Source organism: Actinia tenebrosa, unplaced genomic scaffold, assembly GCF_029948245.1.
Source record: "Actinia tenebrosa isolate PJP-AT-01 unplaced genomic scaffold, QUT_ActTen_1.0 PGA_scaffold13__45_contigs__length_12533684, whole genome shotgun sequence".
In the NCBI taxonomy this organism is placed as follows: domain Eukaryota; kingdom Metazoa; phylum Cnidaria; class Anthozoa; order Actiniaria; family Actiniidae; genus Actinia; species Actinia tenebrosa.
In genome coordinates, this window is record NW_028292573.1 from 7,469,176 (window position 1) to 7,483,800 (window position 14,625).

General features: G+C 37.7%; 1 protein-coding gene across 1 annotated transcript; it reads left to right on the forward strand.

Annotated features, from left to right (window-relative positions):
* Positions 1 to 1,462: 1,462 nt before the first annotated feature.
* Positions 1,463 to 14,600, forward strand: LOC116304186 (uncharacterized). The gene is made up of 11 exons (XM_089029084.1): positions 1,463 to 1,717; positions 2,588 to 2,693; positions 4,383 to 4,445; positions 5,602 to 5,675; positions 6,377 to 6,446; positions 7,626 to 8,730; positions 9,770 to 10,016; positions 10,437 to 10,519; positions 11,693 to 11,760; positions 12,374 to 12,470; positions 12,659 to 14,600. Exons 1-11 carry the CDS (start codon positions 1,660 to 1,662, stop codon positions 12,893 to 12,895), a joined length of 2,208 nt encoding a protein of 735 aa, XP_088885210.1. The 5' UTR covers positions 1,463 to 1,659; the 3' UTR covers positions 12,896 to 14,600.
* Positions 14,601 to 14,625: the final 25 nt, after the last annotated feature.

The following is a 14,625-nucleotide window of genomic DNA, read 5'->3' on the forward strand; positions in this document are numbered from 1 at the left end:
TCAATGTTACGGTATGTCGTACCGTGTACGTGCTGTAAGTCAGTACCGTATGTTTCCCACTCATACGATAACCATTCTTATGGGAAGCCATTTCAATGTTACGGCATGTCGTACCGTATGCACGTGCTGTAAGTAAGTACCGTATGTTGCCAACTCATACGATAACCATTTTCATCGGAAGCCAAACAAATGTTATCATGCCGTATTGTGTTTTAGAATCGAGCACTTTTCTTTATTAGATTTAAATCTTCAACAATAAGGTAATCTTTTTTTAGTGAAAAAAGATTTATTCCTGGTCGGTTGCTTATAAGCCTGTAAAAGCTCGATCAGACGTTATCAGTCATATAAGCAATAAGCCTGAAGCGAGATGACGTTTTACCCCCAGCTCTATACCATAATAGTTTTTAAAATTCTTTCATATTAAAATTTTTGATTCCTTAGAGAATACAGGAACAATAGTCATAATTAAAGAACAAAAGCAGTGTGAAAAGGATTATGGTCTAGAGACAGGGGTAAAACGTCATCTCGCTTCAGGCTTATAAGCTGTGTTTTCCTGTCTTTCGTTGCGTCATTGCGCAAGATCAAATTCACAAGTAGTGTGACATGCATAACGCAAAACTGTTTATTTTGTGGCCTACAAAAGGGCAGAACCTGCAAATATTTTAATATTGTTTAGAAAACACCTTAAGGGAGAAGATCGTCTTAGACAAGTTAAACGAAATCCTTCTTTTCTGTGAACCATTCCATCATCTTTTGACAACCAACCCAGAGGATGGAGGGTGGAAATATTTTTTGGCTCGCAAAGCTGCCATTACTGCAAAGACAGCACGTGTGTCCCTGAAGCTGCATTGGCCCCCCGCCCCCCCGGCACAAATGGTGTGGACCGCTGAACAACAAGCATTGTCTTGGTTTTAACTTAGGCCCCGTCCACACTATGCCGGACAAATTTGAATCCGCAACTTTCACACCGACTCCGAAAAATAGTTTTCCGTCCACACATGAAAACGGATAAAATGTTTCGCGTCCACACTAGTCCGATCGGAGGCGGCAAAAACGCTTCATTGCACATCTGAGCATGCGCATTGAGCTATGAATTCCCATGACAATCATGACGTCATTGTATTCGAAAAGTTCCTGATACCATTTACATCACGTGACGGCTAGTGCTCACAAGGTGAATTTGAAGAAAAATTTATCCCCATCACAAAACAGATCATACTAATATTAGTACAACTACTGTGTTTAAGGAAGTTTAGATGAATGCCTATTGGTAAGTAGCAAGAGTTTTAAAAAGTCTCAAATATCAAATGTAGCCGAACTAGGTTTCGGTGAGGTCATATACCATCCTTTATTCTACATTCTCATCCCTCTGTGCTTCATCTTGATGTTGTTCATAGTTGAAAAACCATGAAAAAAGAGTTCTAAAAAACTGTAACCCACCCCTCCCCTCCCCCCATTCCAGTCTTGTTTGCGATGGCAAAGGAGCCTGGGTAATGGTTCCCAGGCTCTCTCCATGTGATAAACAAAAATGGCGGTCAAGTTGATGCGCGGGAATTTTTGATCCCCAACTTAATTTTAAACGCTTTATTTTACGTTATTTTGCTTTAAGATGTAGAATATTGGTATTTTTAAGTTTTAGAAGTCCTATTTTTTGTTGTGATGGAGAGTATTTTGCTTGTGGAGCGGCTAAAACAGGCCATTCAAGACGATTTCAAAGGTACACTTTATAGTTACTTACTTTTCAATTTCCAAACTTTTCTTCAAAGACTTCGTTAAGACTTAAATGTCTACAAACTATGCATTCTTCTGCTGCTTCAAGTGTATTTTATATTATTTCAACGACATCGTACGCCATTTGGGCACTATCTACGAATAGTTTATTGTGTATATAGTTGTTTTAGTACAGCTATATGCTGTTCTTTTGTAAGTCCTACTTGCTGGTATATAAGCTTTTTAGGTTCTTATGTGGTACTGTGAATTTCTTTCAAAAATGAATGAAATTTCTTTTAAATATCATTTATCCATCCATCCATGCATCCATCCATGCATCCATCCATCCATCCATCCATCCATCCATCCATCCATGCATCCATCCATCCATCCATCCATGCATCCATCCATCCATCCATCCATCCATGAATCCATCCATCCATCCATCCATCCATCCATCCATCCATCCATCCATCCATCCATCCATCCATCCATCCATCAATCCATCCATCCATCCATCAACCCATCCATCCATCCATCAACCCATCCATCCATCCATCCGTTCATCTATCCATCCATCCATCCATCCATCCATCCATCCATCCATCCACCCACCCATCCATCCATCCATCCATCCATCCATCCATCCATCCATCCATCCATCCATCCATCCATCCATCCATTCATCCACCCACCCACACATCCATCCATCCATCCATCCATCCATCCATCCATCCATCCATCCATCCATTCATCCATTTATAATTTCATATTCAACCATCCAACCATCTGTCTATAGATATACCCAATAAACAATAAATCAATTTGTTGCTTATTATAGCTATCATACTCCATCTATTGTTTTCATTCTTGTTAGGTAAGAGAGAAGAACTGGAGAAAGTAAAACAAGAAAATAAACAATTAGCAGACAAGAATGACACTCTTAACCAACTGAATAAAGAACTCAAAAAAGATAATGTCAGGTAGGCAAGTAGAATGTTCAAATTTAAACTTGTAAAGAAACATGTTATGGAAATGTGTTACTGTATACTGCATAGCACTACTATTATTTAAAGATTATTCGCCAAAGGGGAAGTGAACGTCGGGGAATAATAACCAAAACGAAGTTGAGGTTATTATTCGCGATATTCACCGAGCCTGAGGTGAATAATTGTTTTAGTATCAATACACAGGTGATTATTTCAAAAAAAGGAAAAAAAGAAGATAAAAGACGCATTTAAAATTAGGACTAGCAACAAAGCGGCTGGCCGCCATTTTGGATTATAGCTGGAGGTGATTATCGTGTGATGAGTTTCTCGAGTTGCGCGAGATTTTCAGTAATCACCTGTGTATTTATACTAAATGCATTTATTGTGCATTTATCCTGGACGCATCTTATTAACAATCATGATGTAGAGTGAATGCTGTAGCCAATCACAAGAGAACATAATATCACTAACTCTCTGACCTCAGCCAACAACTGTTATACTTTCTCTGACAAGCTTTGCTGCTTGATCCTGATTGGCTCTCACTTGACTACATTGATTTCATTGTTGATTATGATTGGTTAATATCTTAAGAGTGGTGTTAGAGTATGTCTGACGTGTGCAATACTGTCATGAAAATATTCATAAGTAATCAATCAAAGTAATAATAAGTTTTGATAATTATTTATCAGCTATAGCTTATTTACTTTGTACCAGCTGTTTCAGCCAATCACAGCTTGTTTAGCTGTTTTGCCACCGGCCCTCATTCCCAGGCTACTGTAACCCAACTTTTGTGTATTTTTTTGTTGTTTTCTTTTGACTAAAATATTTTTTTGATAATATACGTGCCTACGAGAAGCAGAAATACATATGAAAGGGAAGAACAAAAACAATTTCACTTTACTGCCACGTTTGCTTTGTTCTTTCAAGCTCCAAAAATGGACCGGTCATTTTGTCAACTCATGCTTCGCGCACCGCTTTCACCGCTCTGCTGGTATAAATGCCAATGCACACTTTACCACTCTATTCACTGCTGCTTCAAATCAGAGAATATCAAGGTACCAACCAATTTATTTGATTGACGGAAAAGTATATTGCCCAATTTCCCTGTCGCGACTGTTGTCTTGATCAGTGCATAGCAATGAAAAGAGTGGTAATGTAGGGTAATTCCTAGTTTGAATTACAGTACTTTCGCTACAAAATCAGTGTTTTAGCTAATATGTTGAAGTGCCTTGGCTACCAAGGGAATATTTGCAAGCCAATAACAGAAAAAATGTACTTAGCTATCTCAAAGCTTAATAAATTAAAATCATTTGTAGAGCAGTTTAGAATGATTTTTGGTTAATCATGACACAATAGGAAGGATTTAAGGTAGTTTGTGACTCACACTTGGGTTCGATAGAATTTTTAAAAACTTTTTCTACTTAAACATATATAAAAGTCAAAAATGCAATAAAAAAGGGGTCATCTTACTTGTTTTGAAACTGTGGGGATGGTAGTAGGTCATTTTTTGCCCTATTCGAGCTAAAAAATGGAACATTAAATTTCCAGGAAAAAAAGTTTTGCGACAAAGTGTATACAATTTTTATCAATTTGCTTCATGATTCCAGCCAAATACTCTCTATACCAGATACCTTTGAAGTATATAACATAGAATGATAAATGAATTATTCCATACTATTGCAGTTTGACTAAGACATTAAAAGACTTGAAAGAGAAGTATGATCATTTACACGGAAAACTGAAAAGGTAATTATTATGATTGAAGTCCATGTAAAGACAATCTTTTATTATGTTTGATTTTAATGTTTTTCTATTTTAGACCATGTGTCATTCCCTAGAGTATCATTTTTTGTTTACCAATGGACTGTGTCTGTGATACGGCGGCCATCTTGAATCAGACAGCATTACATAGTATGGGTTATTCAGAGGGCAAATACAGTGTATACAAAGCTTTGTTATAATGATGGTGTCAATAGCCCACTTCCAAGTTATGCTCCGCTTGTCACGCACAAAGGTCTCAGTATGAGGCTACGTGCTAAATACTCAGACATTTGTGACAGGCGGTAAGAATAAATTTAATTTAGCACGTATCCTCATACTGAAACCTTTGTGCGTGACAAGCAAAGCATATCTCAGAAGAGGGCTATTGACATTTACAGTTCACAACAAGACAATTTGACAAGAGAAATTAAAAGAAATGAAAAGTTCCATAACTGAGGAAATGTTCTCAAATATTGTGCAGCTGTCATTTCAGCATATTTGTTTTGTTTTGTCCCCTGGGCCACCCATGATGCCTTGCAAATCAAGATAGTTGCCGCATCGTTAAAGTAGTCTATTGTGCTTGAGAAGACGACACATGATAATGTATGCAACTCAAACAAACAATCTTATTCCCAAGAGAATGAAACTTAATGACTTCTCTACTTTGTGTACAGTGTTTTTACACTTCAGGGCCCGGTTGTACAAAGGGTGGATAGCGCTACACTGTTAGCGGATGGTTAATTTTTTTCCAGTAGATAAGTTAATACTGTTTTCCCTTAAATAAATTTATCCAGTGGATAAGCTTAGCACTATCCACCCTTCATACAACCTGGCCCAGACCATGTTTCCCTTTTCCTAGGAATAAGCTTTCTTGTTTCTGTTTCTTCTCAAACATTACCTTTAACAGAGAAAAAGCTAAGTAATAGGGGTCAGTGGGGTCAGAAAAAGAACAAAATTACAGAGTTTGTATGGAAGAAAATTGGAAGTTCCTGGGGGTAGGGGATCCTTTTACAAATTCCCTCCATGGTGGGGTATAGATATTTTCTGGAACTACACAATAATATTATTGCTTTTGGTTTGTTTTTGCTTTGTTTTCTATTCGGTACTTTTAATTACTCACGATGCTTGATTTTGACGTTAGGAAACAAGATGAGATAAAGAAGAAAGATCAGTGGTGGGACAAGTACAGATTTACTGCTGAGACAATGATTAAAAGTAAGGAATCAATGAAATTCATACCTGTAGCTGTTGGGGTTGAGAGTTTTCAATACCAGCTTGAGTAAGCTGCAAATTTCTATGAAGTGGGCACCAGGCAAGGTCCTGAAGGTGTTCACTTAATAGAGGTACCACTGTGTTTACTGTAAAACAAACCTCTATGAAGTGGGCACCAGGCAAGGTCCTGAAGGTGTCCACTTAATAGAGGTACCACTGTATTTACTGTAAAACAAACCTCTATTCAGTGGACGCCAGGCAAGGTCCTGAAGGTGTCCACTTGATACAGGTACCTCTGTATTTACTGTAAAACAAACCTCTATTCAGTGGACACCAGGCAAGGTCCTGAAGGTGTCCACTTGATACAGGTACCTCTGTATTTACTGTAAAACAAACCTCTATTCAGTGGGCGCCAGGCAAGGTCCTGAAGGTGTCCACTTAATAGAGGTACCACTGTATTTACTGTAAAACAAACCTCTATTCAGTGGGCACCAGGCAAGGTCCTGAAGGTGTCCACTTAATACAGGTACCACTGTATTTACTGTAAAACAAACCTCTATGAAGTGGGCACCAGGCAAGGTCCTGAAGATGTCCACTTCATACAGGTACCACTTCAAAAAGGTACCATTTGTGCTCTTTCCCCCCCCCCCCACCCTCCCCTCCCTACCCATGCGATAAATATGACTGATGTTTCTTCGATTTAGAACTAAGAACTCAAGGATCATTTTCACCTGAAGTTTTACACCAAGTCAGTAGAGATCTTGTCGATATCATGTAAGTACTTTATGCTATTCATTTTTGCAACTCATAACCTCAGAGTCCTGTCATTCTTCCTGCGCATGCTCAATAAGATACCAGAGACTCAGAGAAACCCTTGCACACAGCAGCCAGAAATCTGGCTATTTTGTTAGTACTGCACTGTCGAGTTCTTAAATAATTTTTGAATGCTCCAGTTTCGAGGTCTCTGTTGCTCCAGATTAGCATAAACTTTGTGCAGAATATTCACATGTTCCGGTGAAAGTTGGTGGAATTAAAAGTGTTGTTGAAGTTGTGCATTCTTTACTTTACCGTTGCTATTTGTGAATATTAGACACTGATACGAAGCTAACCCTGTGTAAATGAGTCTGTAATCAAGAAACACAGTTGTAGTTTGGAACTAAAAAAGGTCTTTTACAGCTAGATTGCACTCTCCTTAAATGAACGGTCTTTTACTTTGATTCCAGGAAAAAAAGTTGCTTTCCACTGCACTACCATTTTACCAACTTTCAAGGCAATTGTTTTTGCAAATATAACTAGAAACATTCTAATCAATCATAGTTCTTTCAATCTTAGGGTTTCCGAGATTCTTTGATAATTTGTTGAGAATGACCAGATTCTGGAGTTCAGAGTTGCACTTGGGCTGAGACCTGGTCAGCTGGGCTACCTGTGGAAAACACAGGAAGCCCACAACAAATGTTCAAAATAAAAGATCTATACTTCATCGATACCATGACAACCTGAAGCTGGAGATAAACAAGAATATGAATTTGTGTTTTCAAAAATCTAGTATTAGTATATGTAATAGGACTCCATGCTGTCCATGATACATTCTTGAGAATAAGATTCTTTGTTTGAGTTGTATCCATATTCATGTGTCTTCTCATGTGCCATTGTTAAACAAAGAAATGATACTCTAGGGAATGACACATTCTCTTGAGAATAAGATTCTTTGTTTGAGTTGTATCCATATTCATGTGTCTTCTCATGTGCAACCGTTAAACAAAGTAATGATACTCTAGGGAATGGCACATGGTCTTGAGAATAAGATTCTTTGTTTGAATTGTATTCATATTCATGTGTCTTCTCATGTGCAATCATTAAACAAAGGAGTAATACTCTAGGGAATGTACATGGTCTGAAAAGAAAGAGGTCTGTTATGAAATCTTTAATCTATTCTTTATTTTACCTTTTCAGGGAAGAAGCCTCAAGCAAAGAAAGTAGCAGTTCACACAGCTCACAAGAAGTTAAAAATCCTTCCAAGTTGACGACATCTAAAGACAGAAAAAAGAAAGTTCGATACACTGAAGTCTTTCCTGAAAACTTTGGCACTAACCATGACGGAAGATGTCAGACAAAAGACTTGATCGCAATACCAAAACACCAAACAAAATCCAAGAATAGTGATGATGAATCCTGCACAGAAAAGCAAAATAACTTCATCTCTGCTGCATGTCTTAAAGATGTGGCAGAAGATAGTGTCAAAACAACTGGAAGAAATACAGAAAAAGAAAACAAAAATATAATAGGGTCTACAAAGCACTGCGTAGAAATGAATTCATCGTCCAGAACAGTTGCAAAAGATAAAGAAAACAAACTGAGTAATTTAGGGTTGACGAACGAGACTAAAAAAGGTTACGAAGAATATAGAATTTACCTTGACGATGATGAAACATGTGGATATCCTTCATTAACGAGTACCCCAATGTTTTTGACATTGAATAAGAGAGCACCTTTATCTGATGCGGCTTTACATGATATCAGCATTATACCCAAGGATAGAGAAGAACATTTAAAAAATCCAAGTGAAATAGATGACATATTAGTCCCTGGAGCTGATTTGGATGACGTTGATTCTTCTTCACCATTAACTCCTGCCGTTCCAACCATCTTTGAAAACTTACTTTCTCGAAGGACTTCATTGACAACCAAAAGCGAATATAGTGAAGAAAATGTTATATCTAAGGATAAAACTGTAGGGATGTATGTTAAAGAAGAGAGAAAACAGCCTGGTAGAAAAGACTTAAGGATTATTATTTCCGATATTCAAAAATTAAAACCGACTGACAAGGATAACGGACCATCGCCAAGTATTCTAAGGAACCTTGAGATTAAAACTGAAGTGAATGACGATACGATAGACTATCCTGTTGCTTCTGAGGACAATCCTGGATCGCCATCGATACTTGATATAGACTTGAAACCTACCATGAATGTCAAACGTAAGACACGTTTGAATGGAATTAAACGAAAAAGAGACAATTTTGATGAGAAAGAGATGGGAATCCCACAAGATGATAAGGTTAGATATGAACTTGAGTGAGTTAGTAATGGAACCAATGAATGAATGCACACACCCACTCACACAATGAATCAACGAACAAACAAACCAACGAATGAAGGAAGGAACGAACTAAGGAATCATTCATCGAATGAATGATTAAATGAATGAAAGAATAAATGGATGATTGAAGGAATGATTGATTGAATGAATGGATGAATGAATGAAAGAATGAATGGATGAATGAATGGATGGATGGATGAATGAATGAAAGAATGAATGAATGCATAAATAAATAAATGAATGAAAAAATGAATGGATGAATGAATGAATGAATGGATAAATGAATGGATAAATGAATGAATAAATGGATGATTGAAGGAATGATTGATTAAATGACAAAATAAATGGATGAATGAATGGATGATTGAAAGAATGATTGATTGAATGAAAGAAATAGTGAAGGAATGAAGGAATTTATAAACAATCAATGGATGAATAAATATGTCAATAAAGAAAAGTTTGAGTGATGAGAAACATACAATGTTTTATTTATTTATTATTATTTTTATTTATTTATTAGCAGAGTGCTTGCGCATGTAAGTTTTTTGGTTATTCTTTATGTGCTTACATATTTTTCCTGTACGTCTATTGGTTATTGTAAGTGCGCGTGAGCACACAATTGTTTGAAATTTAAATATGTTTACTGTTCACCGTTCACCATTCACCGTTGCTGCTCCTGTGTTGTGGAACTCTCTGCCTAATCCTATAGGGAACAATACCTCTCTTGAATCTTTGAAAACTGAACTTAAGACTTATTTATTTAGACTTGCTTATGATTTGTAATCTATGTTAGTATTGTATTTATTATAATTTTTTACAGCGCCTAGAACTGGCTTGTATAGGCGCTTTACAAGCCTCTTTATATTATTATTATTAATAATAATTATTAATAAGTTTGTAACAACTTATTCTTAGCCCTGAAGATGCGCTTGTAGTTCGAAAGCTTGGTTATAATGAAGAATAAACAAAATATAAATGTTTTATTTTTTTAACACAGGAGGAAAGACCAGCACAACCAGATAAAAAATCCAGAACAAACAGCACCGAAGATACCTTCAAGATGCCCACCAAACAACTTCATTCTTCCAAAACAAACAAACAGTTGAAAGAACCTCAAATCTCCCCGGAGTCTTGTAGTATAATGTTGTTGAGTGATGATGAAGAAGAAGGAAATAAGATGGAGTCAAGCAGTGTAGACATGTTTGCCAACAGTGGAAAGTCACTCTCCAAAGACCTTTCAAATGGTAAGGTTTGTAAACAATTACCCTCCCCGCTCTGCTGAATCTTCCTCCATGGGGGGGGGGGGGGGGGTATGGAGGGTATGGATGGTTAGCAGTACACAAAATACCTTCCTCAGAGTCTTTCCACTCTTCAATCCAATCCTCCTCCATGGGGGGGGGGGGGGGGTATGGAGGGTATGGATGTTTGGCAGTACACAAAATACCTTCCTCAGAGTCTTTCCACTCTTCAATCCAATCCTCCTCCATGGGGGGGGGGGGGGGTATGGAGGGTATGGATGGTTGGCAGTACACAAAATACCTTCCTCAGAGCCTTCCCACTATTCAATTCAATCCTCCTCCATGGGGGGGGGGGGGGGGGGTATGGATATCTCCTGGAGCAACTCATTCAGTATAATTTTTGGTGATAATTTATTTCTTGATCAGACAAAGATGTGATTGACGTGATAGGAGACCAAGGCCAGTCCCGTAAAACAGCAACACCTACTACTTCACTGTTCAACATAAAGGTACTGTAAAATAACAACAGAATATTTATTTCCCTCAGAGCTGTTAGTCGGTAAATTAATCTGATGCATTTACCACTCCTGGGAGGACCTTGTAATGCCTAACAGGCCGTGCGGCCCAATTGTCCCCTTCACAGTTCCCTGCGCCATCTTGAAAGGTAGCTGTGTCTTTGCATCAAGCGAGACGAATGGTGTCCTTGCAATGATAGAGACCTTTTTTAACACCTTGGACAATTATTCACATTTCTCTATCACTGCAAGCTCACCGTTTGTCTCGCTTTGATGCAAAGGCACGGCTACCTTTCAAGATGGTGCAGGGAACCGTGAAGGGAACTATTGATATGGCAGCCGGTGCAGTAGATCAAATTAGAATTTAGAAGTTGATTTTTGTGGAAGAAGGAAAGACCAGAGAACCTGGAGAAAACCCTCAAAGTACAGGCCTGGTTGTACGAAGCCTGGATAGCACTATCCAACGGATAATATCCTTATCCAGTGGATAAGTCAATGCTGTTTTCCAATAAATTTATCCACTGGATAAGATTTATCTGTCAGATAGCGCTATCCAGGCTTCGTACAACCGCCTCCAGCAGAGAACCAACAAACAATTCTACTCACATATGACACCGAGCATTACAGTGCTTGAACCCAGGTTGTATTGATGAAAGGCAGGGCATTAGCAGTACACACCACTCAAGCTTCCCCGTTTTAAGGGATGGTATTAAACTTTATTGAAGCAAACACATGTTAACTTTGGCAAAAATAACAGACATCCTGATAACGCACATCCAGTCAAAATTATGTAAAGATGTCAAGATTGCAATGTGTCAAGATTTTTGGTTCTTCAAACAAAAATATTTTGACACAGGTCCCAGTTGTTCAAAGCCCGATTAGTGGGCCCGATTAGTCCAGCTTTGAACAACCCGGCTCGGGTAACTTTATTTCTGTTTTCTGATGGCACTCGCTACGCTCAACAACAAAACAACAACTTAAAACTAAGGCATTCATTGTAACACAAATTTGTCATATTTTAAATATTGAAACTGTGAGCTAAGCTCAAGCTATCCATGTCTGTATCCTTACAACTGGTTGATAATGGACTGTCAATAGAGTAACAGGGGATATCTACCAACCACAACCAGCAGTCAGATATTATATCTTATCAATAATCTTTTGTAGAATCAAGATCCAGTAAAAGAGGCTGAAGTTGACAGTGATTTGTTGAATGAGGAGTTCCCAGGATTCAGGTAATCATTGAACTTTGGCCTGAAAACGTTAAGCTAATTTACTTGAAAAGGCAAAAGAGTAATACATGCTTGCAACAGTTATTGTGTAAAAAGTTGCCAGTAAATTATCACATTAGATAGAGATTTTGTTTGTAAATAAGGACTCCCTCAAAGTGAATGGTAATACTCAGGTTTTCCATCCACGGCAACTTTATTTAGTATAGACATATTTTAGAGAGGTAGAGAGGGTGTCACTTACCTGCTGCAACTCAAAACTCATGGCTCTCTAATCCCCTCCCCTCCCCCCCACATCCTCTTGGTAGTGTATTTTCAGTGCGCTTGATAGTAAATAGGTTAGCTTATCAATAAATGTGTTGCCATTTTTAAAGTTTAGTACGACATTTGCCTTTTGGAAAAAAAAACTCAGCTGTATCAAAGAAAGTAATCCTCATTCTGTAAAAACGTAAGCCCCAAAGTAGCCACGTGTGACAAGTTCATGTGACTTACCGATAATCTGAAAATGGTTTTTGGCCCTTCCACTCCCCCCCCCCTCCCCCAAGGCAAAATCCTGGCTAAAAAAATGTGGGGAAAAAAAAGAAAAAAATCCTAAAATAAGTATGATATCTAATACCAGGAAACCAGATGAATTGAATTATAAAAACATTGAAGTTGTGAGGAAGAAGGGTGAGCGAGCAAAACTTGGTGGATTCTCCTGTCGTGATTGTGAACAGGTGAGTGATTGATGGTAATCACAGTTACTGAATATGAAGATCCAGGAACTATCTATAACTTTCAATATACCCTCCTCAGATCCTCCCCACCCCTTGGAAATTCCAATCCCCCTCCATGGGGGAGGTATGGATATTGTATTGTAATTTGTTCCAATCATTAACAATCTATAATGAAATTCTTTCCTCAGTACTACGGTGAAATGACAGAAGAAGAGCGTAAGAAGAAGCTTAAATATTGCTCACGTCACCGAGCTAAATGCTCCCCACCCCCCTCTACCCCCCCTGGATTCTGGAATCTTAGTTTTCCTAGCACACAAGAGGTCATTGAAGGAGGAATGATGGTGGTGGGGGATGATGTTCCTGTACAAAAGCCAAGAAGACCAAGGAAAAAACACATGTTAAAATCAATACCTAAAAAGGCATGACAAACCATAGAATGGTGTATTTAAAGTGCATATGACACGAAAACATTTTAATCTTAAAAATGTGTAGTCTATTGGCATTAATAAGAATATCACGGTTAATTTTGTTTCAAAAACGTATTTCTCTAGAAATTCAAGAAAATTTAGCACAAGTTGTGACGTCATTTTGTTTACAAGTCTCCAGATCTAGTTGCAAATACACAAAATATGTTTGAATGTAGAATCTTAATTTCAGGTAGTACACTTTTCAGTTTCCCAACATTTGGAGAGTACTACGTAAGCTATCAAATGAAGCTTTTGTTGTTATTTTATATGAATTACAATTTATATTTAGTGCATTACTACTGAATCTAGAGGACGTGTCAACAAAATGACGTCACAAATTGGGCTTAATTTTCTCAAATATCTCAAGAAATAAGCTTTTGAAACAAATTTCATTACGATATATTTATTATTACTAACAAACTATACATTTTAAGCGATGAAATGTTTTCGTGTCATATACACTTTAAAGTGCATAACATCCTTCTAACACAGCACAGCATTAACATATGGCGTGGAAAAACCTTTGTAACTTGAAGAAGCCGATTTCAAACTATGAAATTTTTTCGGGTTATTCAACATCCTACCTCATGTAGAATCATAATACTTTGAATAGAATATTGTCAGAAAGGTGATAACGTTCACCGAATCCAAACCAACATAGGAAAAGTTCCTTTGTTTCTTGGTCGCCTCACATTTGAATGCTACCAGACCATCAAACAAAGAAATAATGCTCAAGGGAAAGACCAGGTCTGAAATGGGAAAATATTGCACACAAAGCAGAGTGATTTGACTTAATGACCCATGAAACAAACATTCTCGGGAACCCAAGGTTAAAATTCTGCCGTTCCTTTCTCACTTCCAGAAAAAATACCCCTGGGCACAAATTCTTTTAAACTTATTCCAGAAGTCCAAATTAATTTCTTTTCTGATTGGTCCACATCAGTGGATTGACCGTAAGCATCAAGTATAAGTAAACAAACGTGATGGCGTCATTTTGATTCGACTTGACATTCAGAGCAAGATCTAACAGACTTTGTGCCCATGGGTGTTTTTTTCTGGGAGTGAGAAACGAGTGACAGAACGTTACCCCTGGGTTGAAACGGAAAAATGTAAAATGAATGAATAATTTTAAAAATATCTTAATAAGTGCCTAGTCATTCTAGTGGCTTTGCACTAATTGGGGGACACTTTTCACTTAAACAAGCTACCACTACATTCAATATCCTTAATTTCACAGGTTAGAGTAAAACCACTCCAAAATTCACTATTCTCACTTCTCTTACATAATCCATACGTGGAGTACTGTCTGAAGTACATTCTGAAGTACTGTCTGATTTAAACCGCCACCCGGTTAGCTCAGTTGGTAAGAGCGTCGGTCTGTTGTGCGGGAGGTCATGGTTCAAGCCTCGGCCGGACCACACTCAGGGTCTTAAAATAACTGAGAAGGTGCTGCATTTGTAATTACAACTGCAAATGGTTAGACCTTCACATGGCTCAGATGATCACGTTAATGGCGGTCCGTCTCTAATTAACTAGAGACGTTAACAGAGGACCACGAGTTTATCAGTCGAATTACTGTCAAGTGTTATCCTCTAGAAACAAAGTTAATTATTATTATTGTTATGAAGGTATATATGAAGATAAACTAAGGTTATTTTTGTAATATATTGTTTTCTTGTTTTAGATAT

Coding starts and splice junctions, on each gene's coding strand:
- LOC116304186 (XM_089029084.1), top strand. CDS start 1,660: ATGGAGAGTATTTTGCTTGTGGAGCGGCTAAAACAGGCCATTCAAGAC. Junction 10,017..10,436: donor CTCCAAAGACCTTTCAAATG/GTAAGGTTTGTA, acceptor TTTCTTGATCAG/ACAAAGATGTGATTGACGTG. Junction 10,520..11,692: donor CTTCACTGTTCAACATAAAG/GTACTGTAAAAT, acceptor AATCTTTTGTAG/AATCAAGATCCAGTAAAAGA.